The sequence below is a fragment of the Pipra filicauda genome, unplaced genomic scaffold, assembly GCF_003945595.2.
Source record: "Pipra filicauda isolate LSUMZ 115617 unplaced genomic scaffold, ASM394559v2 scaffold334_size1588553_pilon, whole genome shotgun sequence".
Classification (NCBI taxonomy): domain Eukaryota; kingdom Metazoa; phylum Chordata; class Aves; order Passeriformes; family Pipridae; genus Pipra; species Pipra filicauda.
Genome location: NW_024104459.1, coordinates 1,286,547 through 1,307,631, shown reverse-complemented (window position 1 = coordinate 1,307,631; position 21,085 = coordinate 1,286,547). Strand labels below are relative to the sequence as shown.

Below are 21,085 nucleotides of genomic sequence, written 5' to 3'. Positions count from 1 at the left end.
TATGATACATTAATTACCAAGGACAAATACAAGCTTTTACCTCTACCTGGTTTTCAGAACATGCAAGAATAAATTCTACTCAGAAAGAAAAAATAATAATTAAAAAAAACGCTGCTTATTTTCATTATTTCCATATGTATTTCATGTCATCACGTGAGAAACAAAAATTAGTACAAAATTATTGCTGGTAACATCTTTGTCTTTAAAATTTTATCAAGCACTTCTCACAATTTTCTATTAATACAAAGTTGCTTGAAAGTTTACAGAGACAGAAGGAAAAGAAACATTTGGTGAAACACCATTCCAGCAAAATAAAATACTCACCCTAATGGATGCTTTATTGCAAAACACCTTGTTTATAGCCAGCCATGTTGGAAGATCCAGCATATTCTGAAGTACCTCTTGATCCAGCTCTAAATTGGTCAGCTGACCTTCCCCCTTTAATGTGCTCAAGTTGATCTTGTCAGGCGACAGATTTTTGGTGAACCTAAAAACAAACACACACCTTAAGTAAACACATATAAAGCAATCAAAGCTGTCCTATCTGTTGGTGACAACTTAAAGCAGCGGTCTGGGGCTGAGGAAATCATCTTAGATGCAATCGTTCTTACATACAATTTCATCCTAAAAAGAAAATGGTATGATGGAAATGATTTGTTCCTCTAAATTTTTTCATCTCATTAACTCAATTTACAAATACATAAGCAAAAATATATTACGAGATATCTTCTAATTTTTGCATCATCCACAATAACAAATCCTTGATTCAAATTATTGAACTACTTATTTTAAGCTATGTAAGGTAAAATTGCATCTATTTCAGTCTTCTTTCATTTTTCAAAAGGAGAAAAAAATCCAAAACCTCTGCAACTCACTGTCATAAACAGTACCTTTCTACATACATTTAGTTAAAATCTTGAAATGAAAAGTTTTATTTACAATATTAAGTTTACTCATAGATTTTAATGACATAAATTAGAAGTACACATACACATACATAGCAGCATGAGGTATATAAAATATTGGGTGAAAACCTGAAAGTTCAATGATATCCATGGGCTGAAAAATGTAACTATTTAAAGGAGTACATATGCAAAAAAATTTCATTATACCTCAAAGGCAGTATGATTTGCTGATACAATAGAACAATCTATGTGACTGTTTCAAATGGTTCACATCTTCGTGAGACCATGTGACAGAACCCATAAAACTCTACCCTAAAACCAACAGCTGCAGCATTTTATCTACCACAGGGTAAGAACAGGATATACCTAACCACACTTTTAATCTGCCATGGCAAATTGTTTCTGCTCACGAATTGAGTCTAATTTTACAAGATTAGGTAACAGAAACTACGATTGGCATTATGCTTTGCGACTTTTCCCACCGAAATCTTCCGGTGCTGCCATTCTGCAGTCAGAGACATTAGAATGTCCCATTAGTAACCGCAAAATATAAAGCTTCCTATCTCAGAAATCATTGAGAAGTCTCATATGACTCAGTTCATTCAAATTTCTAGAAGAAAAAAGCAGCCATTGTGTGTTCACAGTTGCATGATAGTATCTCTCATTCTTGACTTTCTAGATGAGAGTCAACATAAGAATTACAAATTGGTGTTATTTTATAGTCACATTTATAGAGCAAATGCCAAAACATTCTGCCATTACATACACACATATACATACAAGTCTGCTAAGACTCATGTTCTGTGAAAGAAGTCCCCCTCAGAGTTCCCTGTTGTTCAGCCATATCAGAAATGCCACTCAACATGGAGAGAGATCTAAGCGTTACCTTGGTCCCAACTGCAGACACAGCACAGTGAAACACAGAGGATCTACAGGAACAGGTTTTCAAATTTCACAGCAAGAAAGACACCAAAATACCATTAAGGAAGAAAGTGCAAAGCCAGTTCTGAGCTACTTCCAATATCCTTCAATCAGACAAAATATGAGCCAGTCTGTCGCAACAGGGAACAGAAGAACAGGGAAAGAAATTTCAAAAAGGACTATCGCTTTTCTATATATATTTTTTAAAAAATTCTTCCAAGAGGGTTGTTTTGAATTTATTTCGTCTCCTGCAGTCAGCAAAAGTAAAAATGCTCAAAGTGCTGCTTCATTCAGAACAGACCGACATAAGAGGATCTCCACCTATTAAGACTGTACCCTTCACGTCAAGAGTCGCAGAAACAAACTCTCAACAGGTGAGCTGTGAGAAGCTATTTCAGGCACAGGCACCTCTAGTAGGTCTCTTCATTCCACTTCCACAGTTGGAATGCTACTGATGAGCAAATGCTGAGGAGACTGTGGTGTTTCCCCAAAACCCATAGTAACTTCATAATACATGACAACCACATCTGCTTTATCCATCTGCTTTGTCCAGAGCCAATTTTCCACTGAGGATGCCAACACTTTACTCATCTGTGCCAATTCTCTGCTCCTTCTAAATTCATCTGTTCCACAGAATATACTCTTGTTTGTCTGTTGGATAATTTCAGCTCTTTAGAATTGTTTCATACTGCTTGATATAGTAGGAAAACCTTTTACTTTTATACAGTGGCCTTTGACAGAAAAAAAACCCAAACAAAACAGAAGTTGGTCTATTTGTTGCAAAAACAAGGTAACCATACCTGTTAGTTAGACTTTGTAAGAATTCTGATCTTTGTGCATAAAATTGAAAGCACAGCCAGATGACAAGTACAACAGTGTTTTGAATTAAAAATTTAAAAAGTCCTTAGCGCAACCACTAGTCTTCAAATGGTACTGCTCCAGGATCCCATGGTACACCAGACCAGGACATTCCCCACTGAGCCAATGTGCTTTGACTTTTTCTTCTGGTGTGCTTCACATTCAGCTAACAGATTCAGGGAGATGTACCACAGACACACTGCTGTGAGTCAACTGCAAGTTCCAATGAACTGGAATAATCATCACTGTTACCCATCGAAATTGTTACTCAGATAAAATCTGCAATTTAATATTTTAATATTATTAACTTCTAATTTTTTAATTAAATTAAATGTTAATATTATTCTAAATATTATGGTGTTGGAGACTTTTTCTAATATTTATTGCTAAGCAAAATCTAAGGAGGAGGCTTTGGAGGTTGGCAAGCTATCTCTGTATCTAAAGAACTACTGTGTCTCTTACTACTGTAACCTACAATGCTTAACTGCTAAAACTTGGAGAACTTATTAGGCTATCATATTTACCATACGATTTTTATGTAAAGTAGAGAGGTGATTCCCACAAAGTTAGTGTAGAATCATGTAATTCTGAATATGAAATAATTAGAAATCTTTGGTTGTGTCATGATGTTTCACAATTAGAAATCCTTGATTGGGCAAAACCATTTAAAAAATTTTTATGACCTTTTCATGTAACTACTCAGAACTAAAAATGTCACCAACTTCATGACATGCACACACACTTCTCTCCGACCAGGCACACCCAAACAGCTTCCACACAGCTTGCCATTTGTTTTTTACCCTGGTGTTCATTCCTTAGAATGAGTTAATTACTCCTCAAAAACTGGGTCAAGCTGGGAGCAGAGGCCTTGACAACACAGCCATTTATTTCCCTGCGCAGCATCCCATGAACTTGTCACTGATGCTTCTTTTCTAGGGAACAGACTAAGTGTTAATATCCACTACTCAGTACAAAAAGTGAATAAAGCAGAACAGAGAAAAGTAAAAGGCAAGGGCAAGAGAAAAGGAAATAAAGGTCATGGTTGAGTTCACCAAAGCTTTCTGTCACTCTGTTTTGCTGTGTCAGTAAGACATCACTGTTACTGAGGCAATACCCACTTGGTTTGCTAATACCACAAAATATCCTTAGCAAAACTGTTTTCATAAATAGAGTTTCAATTTCACAAACCACCCTTCCTTTCTCAAAACATATTTGAGGTTTGAATTACTGTGGGATAGCATGAACTTCAAATACCGTTTTCATACTGCATTCTGTTAGTAGAATAGTGCTGCAGATATTTTACTCTAAATGCAACAACCCAGAAATAGGAAGTTACAAATATAACCAGCAGCCTGACATAGCTCCCTTGAGTACATACACACACATGCACTAATTATTACTATGCAGTTATAGATAGATGGTTCAACTTCAATTTACAAAGTACAGACTAAGAGTTTAGTGAAAAGTGTAAAAGACTGCACAGTAAGAGCAGAGTATTAAGAATCACAGAGTAAAATGTTACAATCATTATATTTTGTCAAGACCACAACAGTTCTTTTAATTCTTTTCCTTCTAAAATAATTAAAAATCTACATAGAAGATTCGGTTTTTTTTGCCTGAAGTATTTATTTTCTAAAGGTTTGTTTGTGACACTACAGGCTTAGAGCTCTGAACAGAGCACTCCACCATGCCTGCAGAGAAGACAGCCAAGAAGTGAAAACAGAAACAAAAATCAACCAAGAACGAGTAGAGAGGACAGGGGGAAACAATTCCCTGAAGTCACAAGCTTATGGGTTGTATAATGAAGGCCACAGACCACATGAAGCTTACAGCAGCGCTCCATAAAGGTATGGAGTGAATACCAGATGCCTTGTCAAGTTTAACAACAGAAACTCCAACCTCTGGATTTAATAGAAAAATAAGACAAGTTTGGATCACATTTGGACACAGGAATCTCAGCTATTTTGCAAATCTCCTGAACATGCAATTGCTTACCCCAGCTCTACCATGTGCCTCCCCTGCTTTTTAAATAAAATTCCCTCAACTATATGATCCTACATGTGTGCTCTAATCATGACAGACTATTAAATCATAATATGCCACATGTTTTGCTCATCTCCTTGTTATGAACTCAAACTGCTTAAAAAAATGTATGATTGAAAACAACAGGCTCTGAAAAAGGGAAACATGACCTACCAAGCACTGGCAACTGTATCAATAACAAAACAACAGAAATGGAACACACAAAGATAACTGGCTTCATTTATTTTACTGTCTCACCTGGATGAATCATGCTATTAGATCACTAAGGAACAGTATATGATTTCTGAAGCAAGAAAAATGGTCTTTTTCAACTTAGTTTCTCAGGAAGATATTTGCTTCCCATGACTCCAGGTAACAGAGAGAAGGAGGCCTACTATCACTCTGCTCGCTGCACCACTTCAAATTTTAAGATTTCAAGTTTAAGTAGAAGAGGAACAAAACTAAGTCTTTGTCAAATTTGCCACAGAAACAAAGCATTGGGATCAACAGTGTGTACTGTTATAAGCAAGTTTCTCTCATCCAGTGTAACACCACAAACCAAAGCTGATTTTCAATAAATCTAAATCCCTCCCAGCTTTAAGTAAGAAAAAGAAAAGTTACGGCAAATAGCATGCTGCAGGCAACATAACAGTTTCCTCTCTCATATTTTCTCTCCTGTAGCCAAAAGAAATATCAGTGTCTCAGGGAAAAAAATACCACCTCCACATTGTGAGTTCAGGAGTATTGCTATACTTTTTCCCATGGTAGCACTTCATCATTCGAGTCCCAAGTACCAAGATCCTTAGACCTATTTAGAAGGCAGCAAGTTTTATATGAGAAAAAGACAGACTCCCCAGATTAAAATACAGATCTATGTACCAGTTACATTACGTACAATGACATTCAGAAGAGTTCTTGGTAGCATCCCTTCTTGATCCAAGTATGACAGGACAGAAAGGGCGAGATCCACTACAGTCACGCAGGATTAAAGATTTGGCTGCCACTAAATAAATGGCAGACTGGCTAGACAGTCTTTACAGATGCAACATATACTTGACCTTTATTTAAAACGTAAGGCACTAATGAAAATTTTTCAAGGACATGATAGACCAGGGGGAAAAAAACCAATCAAATTTAAAAAACCAAACTTCTGTAAAAGATGTCTATTTTAATCCTTAAGACAGAAGAAATAAGATTAGAATCAGGCAACTGATATTTTCTCTTGGTATTTCAAAAAACTTCAACCAAAAAGCATCATAAAAGATGCTATAAAAAATAACAAAACAGTAAAGGCTTAACGTTAGTATGTGTCAGAAGACTGCAAGAGCAACATTATCTCACACCTCATTGTCCAAAGGATATGCAGAAAGCCAAAGGCTCTGAATATATTTAGTAATGCCCTAGAAAAAGCTGGTGAAGTACCAGAAACCTTTGAGTGAATCCTGGCTGTCCTAGGGATGTTCTAATTTTTATGAAGTGCATTAAAGTAGTATTTTCCCCAGCAAAAAACCATTAGCTGTGCTGTATATAAGTTTTGGAATAAAAAACTTTTAGCTCCACAGGCTGAGTTAAAATGTGTAAAAGTTGACAGGTAGCATAAAAGTTACATTCCTCAAGTCCCCAGAAAACTGTCCTTCTGAGGAACACAAGACAGAAGCAAATGGCTTTGCAGCAACAGCTGACTCATCGCTGATGCAAGATACTGAACATCCGAAGATATAATGCATGGAAACTACTGGGTTCCAAGTGAAAGGTACATTTTTAGGCAATAAAGCTGGAAGATAAGAGACAATTGATGAAAAACTGCCTGAGATACATAAAGTATCTGAGTACTTCTATGTATAAAAAAATGAATGGTAAGTAGTACTAAATATCACCACAAAATATGATGGCACGTCCTCATCTTGGACACTATTTCTGTTTCTTAAAATATTAATATTTAGAAATAAAAATTACAATTTTTACTATAAAAATTAGCAATTGATGGGTTTTTTTAGCACAAAGAATTAATTGGATGCTCATTTACTTTAATATAAGAAGAAAAACACACATGAAACTAATGAGAACACTTTGAACGCAAGCAAAAAGAAACTAGCTGCAGAACATTGCAATGCCCATGAAAACATCAGGACAGAATACAGTACCAAAGTCAAAAGCTCAAAAGAATTTTAAAAAAAATTAAAACTTAAGGCACTTGTGGTAGGGTTTGTGGGGAGAGGCATCACCTTTTATGTTTACAATATAGTAGGATTAATTAGACACACTCTGACACGTAAACGCTTAAGTTCTTTATTTATGAATATACATTAAGTTGAAAATAAACACTTGTGAGGATAAATTTTATTAATTTTGGACAAAAAGTCCTCCCACAAACAGTGGCACTCTCACTTTCTGCACCAGGAAGAGAGCATTGCCACAGCAGCACTGTAAAATCTCACCACAGTGTGAGCCAGTGAGTGAGCAGTACACAAGGCAAGAGTGGACACAACTCCGGTGGTGTGAGAGGCCATCCTCCAGCCCGTATCCAGAAGTCATGTGTATCAGCTATGTTGTGTCCTGCATGGATTCCCAAATACCATGCCATTTTCTCCCAAGAAGCTCCTGTCAGAAGACGAACTGCAAGGACTACCCTTCCCTCATTCTGTAAGCTACAGGGAGTCACAGGGGACTCCTAAGTGACAATACCAACTGCAGAAACCACACCTCCACCAGACCTTTCAGGTACACCCCTCACCATCTATGATACTCAACTGGCACCCTCTTATAACCTCCAACATCAGTTTGTACAAGAGAAGGGTATCACCCCTTTACCAAAATGCACACAAATGCATGTACGCTCTGTTTAATCACACCTTGAACTTCTGCAGCATTGTCAGGTGTGTATTTGGTGGCTGAGTGCAAGAAGGAGAACCCTCCTTGGCCTGTTGGATGCCCAGCATGGAGAGGATCTGCATCGTCTGCTACAAAGCATCTTGTGAAGGTGCTCACAGTCCAACCCTCTGTAGCAGGACAGGGCATTCCCCTGTTCACACACCCAGCCTGGACCTACTACTCTCATCTGGCCACGAGTTATTGCACAACAAACAAGTACAAAACACTACCTACACCCCTACAGATTCAGGTGGGACTTTTAAGGCTACTATACAAGACCTAAACCATCTAACACTCGTCAGGCTTTCTGAGTTATCATAGTCTAAAGACAGGTCCTCCTTTCCAGGAAAATTACTTATTAGGACCCTGGCTCAACAACCAACCCATACTTGTGTAACGCCTCTGGTGCAGTTTCACACACACCCTCCTTATCTCTCCCATCCTAGGAGGTGGAGCGCTGAATAGTACATCTGTTTGCTGACACTTTCCAAGTAATTGCTTCCGTTTCATCACAACACAGAAGGACTTCAGCATGGACTTCTACTCCACCTGACTTCCTAAAGGCATCTTAGTACACTCCTACTTTCTCAAATACTGACATCCCTACCAAGTCTCTTGACAGTATATAAAGCTTCCCCTAGTTAATCTTGTAATAACACATATAGGAAATTATTTTCTTCCTATTTGGAAAAACTGTATTGCTTGCCTTTTGGGTACAGGCAGAACTGAGACAGCTGCTGTCATCAATGATTATTATCTAATTATGTGTCATGCAGCAGATCTGCACAGACACGGCCAAGCCCTGTGCATAAATGAAGAGCTTGCACTGCATGAATGATAATCATCTTGCAAGCAAAATATTGCTCAAGCAATTTATCTTTCATTTATGATATATCCTCACACAGACCAGTATTAGCTTTTGTATTCCGTGAGTCTTTTCACATCCAGCGTAGAAATGGTCAATATGACCAAACCCAAAGAACTTTTTTCAAATGTGTCAATCCTGTACGTGTCAGGCCTTAATGATATGTTGAGGACAAGAAAACATAAAATCCTTAATATATTAAACCGCATGTGCAACGTACATGCAACTTGCACACTGCAGGTAGGAAAAAAACCACATTTTGAGAATTTGCTAATACTTGAAAACTATTAAATTCCACTTAAAATACAACATTCTGTACCTAATGCAAAGAAAAGCCATTTGATAAAAAATAATTTTAGAAATTTAAAATCAAGAAATAATGATACAGAGTAAAAGCACGACAACATCTGCCTTTTGGAAACTGCATCCTTTATTTATGTGACATTAGGAGGTATCTTTTTTAATGCTAACTGATCAGATCTCACACGAAAATAAGATCTTTTGATAAGACATTAGCTATAAGAACTATTTTAATTTTAAAAAATGAAATAAAATCAGCTGTTTTCTTTTGTAAACTAGGTAAAAAGCTGACCAATCCTTCAAATATATCATTACAGAGGTAATAAACATTGAGTTATGAAAAGGAATTAAGTAGATACAAATGATAAACAGCAAATGTCAAATAGCCTAAAGATACTGAGAAACACCTAGATTACATTTAGAAAATACACATTAAGGTATTTTTATAATGGGGTGGCTGATTTACTTCATAAATGAGTTTTGCAAATTTAGTTTAGGACTTATAAAAACCCCAAAGAAATCAGAATACATAGCTGCATGGCAAACAATTACTTTTTGCAGAACTGTAAGTTACAAAAAGAAAAGAAAATCCAAGTAATATTTTACAGAGCTCATTTCACTCCCAAATGTATATAAATGCATACCACCTCTTATATTTACTCTACAAAGGTGGGAGAGGGGAAATTACCTGAGGGCAAGGTATTCAGACATAAGGCCCCTACTCCTGGTGAAAGTAAGTGGTCAGTTGCCATGGCTTCTGAGAAGCTTCTGGTACTCATTTTGGTAGTAAGGATATTCACAGCAAACCAATCTCCACCAGAGCCATCTGGGATCGCTGCAGGGAATGGGACACAGGGAACACACAAGGGATCAAGTTCAAAGGGAAAAAGGAGGGATACAATAATGTAAGAGAGTTTTAGCTGAAGATAACTACAGTTACAACAGTTTGTTACACATCATGACATTACAGAACTCAAAAGGAAACAGACCTATGTAAAATACTAAATTCCCATAAGAATATCCCTTGCTGTTTGATACTGCAATACTGCAGCCCCATTGAATGAATAGCTTATGGAGAAAATTGTAACTATGTAGAAAAGAGCTATATAATATAACCAAGTGGTTTCAGAGATATATTTTCAGTAAGTATATTTGGAAGATGAGAAGGAAGATAGCCCAGAGATGCAGCATAAGAGGGTTTTATTTTATTTTTAAATGGGATGCAACTTTTCAGTTTTGTTTTGCCTATCCTAAGATTTCTCATCCCACATTATTTGTTCCTATTCACAGTGTCTCAACCTCAGCTATTCAAAATTCACACTAAGAAACCTCACCTTACAGGGACTTCTGGATTTGTTTTTGTATTTGGGGTGGCGCTACAAAAACCTGCACACATCTGACATTCTGATTTTGCAGGCTACGAAATTTTAGCAAATATGTTTCTCAAAAAAAAAAAGTTTTCTGTTAACTGTCTTCACTTTGAAGAGATGTCTCAGCCTAAATATAATTAATTCCAGCACTTTTGGGTGCAATAAAATCCAAGCATTTGGACAGTGCCCTTGGTAGGCAGTTTGCTGGGATACTTGAACAGCATTTAAAAGATTTATCACTAAAGTGAATTACAGACACTTAGCTACAAATTATTATTTTTCTCAGGTTTCCAGATCTCCAGCAATGGGAGAAACTACAACATGAAAACTGCCCTAGAAGTAAGCAACCAAATAACTTTCACATTCCTGAGTAGCTGTATCCCAAGGTTGCTTCTTAACAGAAGTAGTAAACAACTCTGAGGAAAAAAAAGCTCTGGTAATCTCATGCTATATAGTAAAGCTGCATGGCAGACCTGCCATGAAATCCATGCTGGGGACATGCTTCCGACAGCAAGGCTCATACATCCACCCAGGGGAGGCTGGAAGTACCAAAAGCCACAGCCTGAGCTGGAGCTCTTTCCTCTCCTGTTTTTTCTCATGAAAAAAAGGGACAATGAAAAGATCTGAATCCTGGTTAGCACCAGCTCCACAAAGGCATACAGAACTCCCACATAAGTTCCTGGATTGAGAAACCTGGGTTGCCTCGCAAGAAGCCAAACCTGAGATATGTTAAGCAGTTACTTGTTAGCAGTTATTCTCATGATTTGCAAAAAACCTGTGAAGTAAATCACTTTGTGTAGGCCTTTATAATTCCATTAACGTTTCACCAGAAATTATCTAATCTCCTCTATCCAACCTGCTTGTAGGAAAAAAAAAGCAAAAAATAAAACAAGACACTTTAACAAGCACATCTCACTCTGGAAGTTTAGTACATAATTTTATCTTCCTTTGATATTAAAAAAAACCAAACAAAAAAAAACCAAACAAAAACAAAACAAAACAAAACAAAAACAAAAACAAATGCACCAAGGCTTTGGCAGGAGAAATAACACATTTCAAAAAAATGTAACTGTGGCCTTTGTTTTGATTCTTACATACTCAACAATCACTTGAACTTAAGAGACAATTTTATTCCTCACAGGCTTATTCAAATATCTTTTTTTTCCCTGAGAATACTTCATACTACCATGCCAGCTACTTGAATACAGTGATCTTCAACATTATTTTTGATGTGAAACTTATTTCCCACTAAAACTATTCTGAGAATTGTTTAAAAAAAATGATTACAGACATGTAAAATGCTGCTGATTAATTCCGCTGATTGTGCAAATGCACTAATTTGTATTATGTGTACATAGGAGTTGTCCAACTTCAACAAAGCTTCAGCAGAACTTTAGTTGTACAAATACAATGTCTGTAGACTCAGCATCCAGATTTATAATACATTTGCAAAAATAATCTAAAGCAAACTGAAAAGTAGAAGTCAAATTCTGTCAAATACTGAAAGCTTGAGATCTATCTGAGATGTAACAGAAGATTCAGTATCAACTCTAATAAATGTAATGATTAAGAATTCTACCAGAAAATACATTATTGCCTGTTTATCTCCAAAATACCTTCATAATTTCATAAAGCACCATGGCAATTTCAGTTTAGATTATGGAAGATATTCTGTCACAGAAGCTTAAAACGCAATATGATGCATGAAGCTACCAACAAAAACAGAAGAAAGTGAAAGTTTTCTATTTCTCTTGAAAAAACAAAACAAAACATTTACTGATTCCTTTAGGCTCATCAAAACATTACCAACACATTCACACAGACAAAACTGTTGGTATGAAATCTCCACTTAAATACTAATAGTACTGAATTTCAAACATATGGAAATTTAAGAGATACAGGATAATAATGAAACTTTGAATTGCTCTTCCTCCTCGTTCTCTTCTGCTGTCTCAAGCAGTTCTGCTTTACCACCTGTTGTTTTTCAGGCTTGTTCTTTCATTAAGTGCAGCACTTGTTTAAGACAGACATAATGCTAACACTCTCCATAAGCATTCAGATTCAATACAGATTCATTCAGGACAACATAGGTTGTTATGCCTACAGTGTGTTCTGCAATTTTCCCACATGCTACACAAGCCAGTAAAGTCAGTCACGTAGAATACACTCTGTAAAACCACTACAAGCAAAGAGAGAAGCGGCAAAGTACACATTTTGTGTGCTTTGGCTGCTAAATGAAGTAGATAACTTCCACAAAACTAAAGTGACATAGAGGTGGAATACACAAAACTGAAAATAAGCAAAAAACCCCTCTTATTTTGCTACTAACAGAAGCTTCAAAGTTCATTCAAACAATTTTGGTAATTTACTCACAGGAAGGAATTCTAGCCAAATACATTCTACATTCTAGCCAAATAAAGGTGTTACACCGGTATATTCTAAAAGGAGTCACCTCAGATCTCCTGAGATGGCAACATCCCTCACCAATCAGGCACGTCTTACTGGTATAAAAGCAGGGAAATATGCAGGGCAAATATTTAGGTAAGACATACATCAGTGGAGCTGTACCAAATCATGTAGGATATCACTGCTTATATCAGGATCAGATGATCCTGATATCCACATAATTAGTATGCTATTCTTTGTAAACCCAACATTCATATGAGCTTTACAATGATTTCCTGACTATGAAGTGAAAACAATTGTCACAAAATTCATGCAATTTTTTTCTACTGAAATCTTAGTATGCTCACATCCTTTGCTTCAGGTGAGCAAAAGCAAAGGTCTAAGTTCACACAGAACATTAACTAATGACACAGCCGAAAACAATTTGGGTTTCTGCCATACCAAAGAGTTTTAAAGGTCTTACTGTTTTCTTTGTGAAAATAGCAAATAAGACACAAAGAAAGAATGTAATTTTAAGTTGAACTATGTGCTATCATCGATAAACTTAAGAGTTAATATCTAATTGAGATGAAGAATGTCATATTCATAGAGGCAAAGTTTGTAAGCTGAACTCCATGGTTCTTAGACATATTTTGATAAACAAAACTGTTTTTCACAGAAAGGCATGGATAACATGGATAATGCAGATACACAGAAGAGTCAGACTGCTCATTAACTAGAGAGTAAATTTCAGTGATACTAAAAGTCAAAACCAAAAAAACACTTGGAAATACCCTCATACAAGTCTGTATTAATAACACCTGATCTCTGTCTATATCTTGGATACACACAACTCAAGATTGAAAGCCCTAACATAGAGATAATCCCCTTATAACCACAGACAGTATAATAGTAACACCACAGTGAGCTTGTGTAGGGCAATCTAGATTCCTATTGGAAATCTTTAACATCATTGTTTCATACAGTTGTCCACAAAGTCTAACTGAGGAAAAAAGAAGGAATGCCGAAGGATATCTGCTATCATCATAACAGATGATATCATCATAACAGAAAAACTTGCAAGAAAAGGTGCTGAAATCTCTCACCCATTGAAAATATGTAACAGCATACATGAAGATTCAACACAAGTTTCAGTTCACTGGGAACTCTTCACAGAGTAATGATCCCAACGCTACAGAGAAGACTTTTCCTAGGCACAGTGTGTCTTTCCTACCTTTGTAAAGGATGATGCCATTATCCAGACACTTGTTTCATTTTAGGGCACATATATTACGAAACAAAGACACTCCATCATCCGCATTCACCAAAACCTCACCTAACACAATATGGAGCTGACGAAAATTCAAGCCTCCTAATGACAAACTCATCTCTACAGTTTAGCTGCTACATTTAGTTTCATATTCCACAGCATGCACCACGTAATCTGAAGAGTAACAAAAAAACATGTATTTTATTCCTACCCCTTCCCTCCTTCTCATTTTCTACCACAGCCTCGGAAAAGAGCAGTGCATGTCAAAGATAGAGGACATTTTAAAAAATTTTAAAAGGCTGAGAAAGCAAAAAAGTCATCACCAGATCCTGACATAAGTTTGTTACAAGTTGAGTAAAACAAGCTTTATTACCTTCACTGTTCTTAAGATGTAACATAGCAATAAGTAAAACCCTTTATAAAGATAAAAAGTAATTTAGATATCAAAACTGTTTCAAAATGCAGTTTGGGTTGTCTTCCTCTTCTTGTTCTCAGATCCTAAAGACTCATACCTATGCAAAATTTTTCCTGGCTAACAAATGTAGAATGATAAGGCTCCTTCACAACACCAGAGACCATTATCAGTTCATCTAAAAGCACTGTGAGCTGCTAAATGGAAACTGTACTACTAAATGACACAATGCTTTTAAATTTGCAAATACAGTATCTAGATATTAAAAAAAGCTGCAAATTGCTAACATGTGATTAACTGATATTGCAGCAATCTTCATGGCAAACATTGCAAAATCAATGATGATCTTGGGGGAGCTGGACAAGACCTCTAGAGAGCCCTTCCAACCTCAACTGGTCTGTGATTCGTGGCATAAAATGAAAGAACTTCTCTTTAACTGAAGGAACAAGTTCTTATCTTCTACTTGTTCTTCGAAGTACATATTAGATTTGTCTTTGTTCTGATGCCTTAAGCCCCTAATGGTTTTTTATTTTTCTAATATTTGTAAGACTTGTAAGTTTTATAGGTAGGTTTTAAAAAGCAGAAACCCCTTCCTTCTTTATCCCTTGTTCCTTTCCCTCTCTCCAGCAGCCTTGTTTATATATTCCCTAACCCTCTTACCCCATTCTATGCTTTTCCTATCAAACCTGCTTCTGAATACAGCAGAGTGTTTAGTCTTTTGTCAAGGCAAAGGCCTAAACAGTTGACAGAACAGCATATCAGGGCCTAAACCACAGAATACGGTCAAAAATTAGGTAACTATGTACCCTTTGTGCTCTGAGGATGATGAGAATGATGAAGTAGGTGGTCCCAAAAAGTCCCCAGACCCAATTCTAAGGGGGTGGGCCCGGGGCAGTCCAGAGTAAAGGCCACAGGGTGGACACATTTGGGATTGGATGGATAGTGTTATAAAATGTAACCTCTCAGGCACGGCGGGCGCACGTCTATACCATCTACTGCCTTGGCAAATAAACCCTTTTTCTTCTCTCACCCCTAATTAACTGCTCCGGAGAATTTTTTCAGCACCAAAATACACAGGCAACAGTTCAAACATAAAGAGAAATACAGTCATTAAAAATTAAAGTAAATTGAGGTAACAGGGTAATTCTTTCCACTATTCCTTCTTTCAGTAGATTGTAATCCTGTCACTAATACCTGCTTTGTTGAAGATGACAAACAGGCAGCAATTTCAAGGAACTATGACAATTGCAGAACAGAAACTAATAGTAACAGAGTAAAAAGTGAAAGTGTCTCTGTATTGCAGGAAATTCCTTATGCATTTGGCTCCATAATCCTGTTCTTACAAAACATATTAAAGAAAATCCTGAAATAATATTATCATTTTTGTTGAAATACTGAGCTCCTGAAATTTAAAAAGCCACCAGATTTACAGGTGTTTGTGTCACTTGAATTCTGTTTTTCTGAGCAACCCACTTCTGCAACCACTGAAGCACAGCGAAAGAAAGCAGAAAGAAAACATCACCTGATCATGTGATTAAAAACACTCATAACAAGGGCTTAACAATGCTGTCCGTATTTTAGGTAGCAAACACACTCTTTCAATGTCAACACAGTATGGATCATGAGCCTCAACTTCAACTTGGAAACCTCAGATCATCTGTCATGTTCTGTAAGCTTCCTAAAAGTGATGAAATGTGTCATAATCACTTGACATAGCCTTGTTGCGTAAGCATTATCACAACACATGAGAAAGCAAACACAGATTTATCAACACTAAAAAGTACTTAGTTCTAATCTACTCAGCTGTTTATTTGAAAAACTAGACGAAAACCAGCTCATCTTACTGCTGCCTAGGTCCCAGGCACATTTCAGAGTCTAACCTGTAGTGCAGAGTCTAGAGTTCACTCCTCTTTCCATACAGCTTGCTATATAGCACTATAGGACACAAACTTAAATTCAGCTATTCTGTGCACACTTCTGATTAGAAAGCTGACTCAAGGCTGATGACATCTTCACACTGCACTTCCATTCACACAGTGCTCAGCTATTTTCATGTGAGGACAAGATTTCTTTATCAGCATTCCCAGCTACATACCTCATGAATAGGATGAAGAAGAAAAATTATTCTACTACTGCTTCATACATCATGTTTAGCAGATAGATATCAAAGGATTTGGAATGAGAATTGTGTTTTTCCATGTGCATCAATAACAGATTAGTCAAATGACAATCTGTCAATTCATTTGGTTTGATTTCCTCTATAAACATTTTCAGAAATACCACACAAAAGTAGAATAAAACATTTCAGAAAAAAATAAGCAAAAAATGGAACAATATTTCAGGTTATATGTTTTAAGATACAAAAGTAAGCTCTGAAGAATTAGCAACGCTGTGGTATCATGACATATCAAGTACCTAACAGGTTTTTGCCTCTCTTTAGAAAACCTTGAGAAAAATGTGATGTGGCTTTTCAAAACTGTATCAGTCAGATTGTGTACTTTCTGCAGTTTCTCCATCTTTCAAACACACGACATTGACAGCCACATAATTTTACCGCAGGTTTATTTGGTTGTTTTTTTTGCTTTAACCCGCGAGGCACGTTAGACATGATTTCAGTCACACAGAAAACGACGAACTTATTTTCATCCCTCTGCGTGCACCCGGACGCACCTTTTTTGTCGCCCAGCTTCACCTGTGTCTGCAAGAGCTCAGATGTCGCGACCTGAGCTACAAGGACACAGGCCGAGCTCCCTCAGCCCCGGCCAGACAGCGCACGGGGGCGGCTGCTGTAACACCCCCCCGCCTCGGAACCACGGCGAGGTTCGGGGTGTTCCCCGCTCCTCTCCCTCTGCACGCCTCGAGCAGCGGGGGCGGGCACCGTCTGCCCGGCGGGGAGGCGGCCGGAGCCCGGCAGTGACTCACTCGATGACTCCCTCCTGCGCCAGGCACACCGACCCCCCCCCGCTCGCCCGCCGGGCACCGGCTGAGGGGGCCACGGGACAGCCAAGCGGCTGTCGCCGCCGGACAGTCCCACACGAGCACACGGCCACCCCGTCCGCCTCCAAATTACTGCGAGGAGGCGGCTCATGCTCCACCCTCCGCGGGCAGAATGAAGCCCGGTCCCTCCGCCCCGCACTGGCCCCGGGGGCCGCTCTCTGGGATAGGGACCCGCCGCCACCCGCGCCCTGCACACCTCTCAGCCTGCCCAGGGCATCGCGCCCCACTGACCTGGAGAGATGCTTCAGGATCTGCTTCTTGATAATCCCCGCCATGGTGTCTCTCTGCCCGCGCCCCTCACGACAACCAGCCGGGACCAGGAACGCGCCTCATCCCTCTGCGCGCCCCTGCCCGAGGCGGGGAGAGCGCCGGGAGCGGAGCCGCTGTCCCCGCTCGCGCTCACTCAGTGCCCGCCGCCATCTTGGCTGCAGCATCGCCCGGTGACGGGGGCGGGACGGGCCCGCAGCCCCCGCCCCGCGCGGGGAGAGGCGGCCCCGGCGGGCGGAGCGGGGCAGGGTCGGGGCAGCGAGAGCGGCGCCTCCTCCCCTTGCTCGCTCGCAGAGCTTGGGCAGCGTCGCCGGCCGGGCTCAGCGCCCACAGCCTGTGCCCGCCCCAGTGCCAGCGCCCGCCCCAGTGCCAGCGCCCCCCTTTTCCCCGCTCTCCTCCGCCAGCTGTTTCTTTCATCCCTCTTCAGCCTTCCCATCTCCAAAACTCCGAAAGCGTCTCTTTGCGTCCCCGCCTGTGGCTCTATCCTTCCTCCCGCCTGTGGAGCGTGTCCCAACAGCCGCACACCTTTGCATGGGCCTGATCTTGGCCGAGCTAAAAGATAGGATGGCAGCAGCTTCTACAGCACCAGACAAATGGAACATGGCAAGGTGAAGTGCTTACTGTCCGAAACTTATAAGGCTTTGGCAATACATTCTTATATATACACACACAAATATTTCCCTTGAGCTGAATTTCTCAAACCCAGAGACTTGTAAAATCATGTTTCTCCAGTGCTTATATTTCACTGGGTATCTGTGGCAAGTATAAAAGCTATGAGTTATTTTACTTCTGAAAGAACAGCTTATCATGCTGTAGCAAAATCTCCAACTTAGTTAAAAATAATTGCCTTGTATTAGTTTTGTTCATCCAGTAACCCTCTTGTCTGGTGGTCCCTCATTCAGAAAAGGTATCTTGAAGAGTTTCAGTGGTAGGTAACCAAGGACTCTAAAAAGTAGTATTAACTGGGAAAAGAAAAAAAAATTATCAGTTAGAAAACTAACAAGCTTTTCAGATGTGACCTCCATATGAAGGATGGCTTGCTGTCTCTGTAATAGTCTAGAGCTGCAAAGGAAAGACATCAGATAGTATTTTCTCTGCTTCTCATATGCATAACATTAATAATTTACAAGCAATGAACCAAAACCCCAAGGACCTTTAAGTCAGAAATATGAAGCAGTAATAGAAAAAACAGGTCAGGAGATGAACATTTTCAATTGATTTTTCCAGACATTTAAAAAACAGTCAGTTGTGCAATACTGACCTCATTATATTCTTAAAAGAGATTTATAAAGTAGAAATGAGCTGTGTATGAAAGCTAACACTTTATGCCTGTTTTAAGTTCAATTTTCTCAACTAGGAAAAAATCTACCAGTATCATGGAGAAACAATGCTCATCATCATGATGGATCAGGTTCTTATCAAGAGAGAAAATATGAGGGGCAAGGAAAACAGGACCCATGCTGCGTGTTCTCTTTCAAATGTCTTGCAAGCATAGCACTGACAGAACGGGGGAAGTCCCGAGGCTCTTCACCAATGTCAGAACCGAAAAGCAGAAATATTTCTGTGCAGCAGGGCTGATCTGAATTGTAACCTCATGTTATCCCTCCCATCTCCTGGAGCACACTGAATGGAGGAACAGAGGAAAATGCACAGATCAACACAAACCACATACCACATTCTCCCCACCGCCTAGGGAATTAGAAGGGCACCAGCTTTCCATGTTGATTTCAGACCTACCCAGTCACCATGGACCTGCCTGGTGATCTCTGGACTATGTCTGATTCTTACTCATCCCAGTAGTCTTGATCCTGCCCCTGACTTGAGGATTGACTTAACTTGATGTTGGACCTGCTTTATCATCAGCTTGATGACCTGGGCTCTGGGCTTCGCTCCCACCCTTGCCAGCATTGTTCCCTGGTGGTGGGACAGGCCCTTTCTAGCAAGGTCCTACCCTGCTGGCCACAGTATCCCTCCCAGCTCCTGGCTTCCCTCCCTTATCTAGCAGCTGGCACTCATGTTACCAAGAAAGAACCCCACTTGTGAGTGTGTCCAGGATACTAAAATGATCTCAAAGAAAAAAATTGTCTTATGCTTCCCATAGGTATTTTCAGGGCCAAATTGCGAACACTTTTAATTTAACAGAAAACCTAAGAAGGCGCGGATGTAGAGTTTTCCATCAGGCAGTCACCTCACCCATCAACCTGCCCCTCACTGTCACCTAAATAAAGTAGAAGGATTCGAAGTCCTGGATAATGCCCTCTCTGTCAAAGGGCGCAATAACTTCTTCCTCAAGGGCAACTTCCTTTGGATGTTCTAAACAACCTGCAAATTCTGTACGTGGCACCATTCAGTCATTCTGAGGCTGCGTGTTCCCACAGAGCAGAGCCAATAAGCACCTGTGGTTTGTATAGGGTGTGCAGAGGGAGTTTGACTTTTCATGTGGTCATAGGGATTTCTGAATTATAAAAACTGGAATGGAATTGAGAGGGAAAAAAAACACAAAACCAAGTAGAACTCAAGCAACTTCAGAAACATGAAGGTCACAGAATTAGCAAAAAAAAATTGTTTTTTCCCCTAATAAAGGAGATGTGGTTAAAAAAAAAAAAAAACAAAAAACAACAAAACACAGCAAATTAAATGTGACCTAAGTTTCAGTGAATGCTTTGTACCATATTTGCAGAATGAGAAATTTGGCATGGCTTCACATGGATAATGCAAAAGATAATGGTCTGTTTTCAAATGCAGATGTGCAAGGCTTGAGTAGTCTGACAGACCATTATTCAAAGAGCATCACAAAATATCAATTCTCACTGTTGTAAGGGGCAAGGTACAAGGTTTGCTGCTGCATGGACTTTTGAAAGTCCTATTTATGTGTCCTTGCTGTGTGGCTGACTTTGTTAGGTACTCTAACAACAACAGAAAGTATTATCAGAAGTGCCATTGCAATACACCAGTGAATGTTTAAACAAACTCAATAAATATGTATGAATTGCCCTCAGGTAGCAGTGACAGTAAATATACCAACTTTAGTTCCAAGAGATTTAAAATATTTATGTATATCAACCACTACACATAAATCTAAGTGAACTCTTAATAGCCTGGCACTTGTCCTGTAGGTCTTGAAAAAAAAAAAGAAAGAAAAAAGTGAAACTAACTCTGAATCCAACATAAGTCATTAATGATAACAGATGAAGTTTCATAGAACTGGAGCTAGTATCTAGAAGGGAAAAAGTAATTTACAAAATTCTGGGTTTCACCTTTGTTTTTACAAGGCAAAAGTTAGCAATAGCTATTATGATTTTTTGAGTCTAAACTATTCTTTTAAGAAGTTTATATGAGTAAAAGGATGAAGTAAAAGTTATGTAATTTTAACAGTAATATTGTATGCTTCTCTTTAACACTGAATACTTAAATAATTTGTTACTATTCTGTTTTATGTATTTTGGATTTTAATTACAACCCCCAAATTTACTATTACTATACCTGTCAGTAGGCAAAGAAGGAGAACTAACAACACTTTACGGTGTTCTTTAAATGCACCCAGAAACTCCTGAACTGGAAAAACAGGCTTTTGATAATTCCTCTGACCTCTCCTCAAGAACCAAATAATGTGTCTGCTAGAGTGAGGATTAAGGATGCTGT

At 38.8% G+C, this 21,085-nt stretch overlaps 1 protein-coding gene across 5 annotated transcripts in view; it reads right to left on the bottom strand.

Moving 5' to 3' along the window:
- UHRF1BP1L (UHRF1 binding protein 1 like) overlaps positions 1-17,588 on the bottom strand; it is a 55,604-nt gene extending 38,016 nt beyond the window's left edge. For 3 of the 5 annotated variants that reach the window (XM_027739114.2, XM_039383972.1, XM_027739118.2), the window contains exons 1-2: positions 17,408-17,588; positions 325-487 (exon numbers count right to left, since the gene is read on the bottom strand). In XM_027739114.2, the coding sequence (XP_027594915.2) occupies positions 325-487; positions 17,408-17,451 (207 nt within the window). In that variant the 5' untranslated portion in view covers positions 17,452-17,588. Of the gene's footprint in view, positions 1-324; positions 488-9,430; positions 9,578-16,849; positions 16,889-17,407 lie in introns of those variants that run through there. The other 2 variants (XM_039383973.1, XM_039383974.1) reach the window with 2 other exon arrangements.
- Between the last annotated feature and the right edge of the window lie 3,497 nt (positions 17,589-21,085).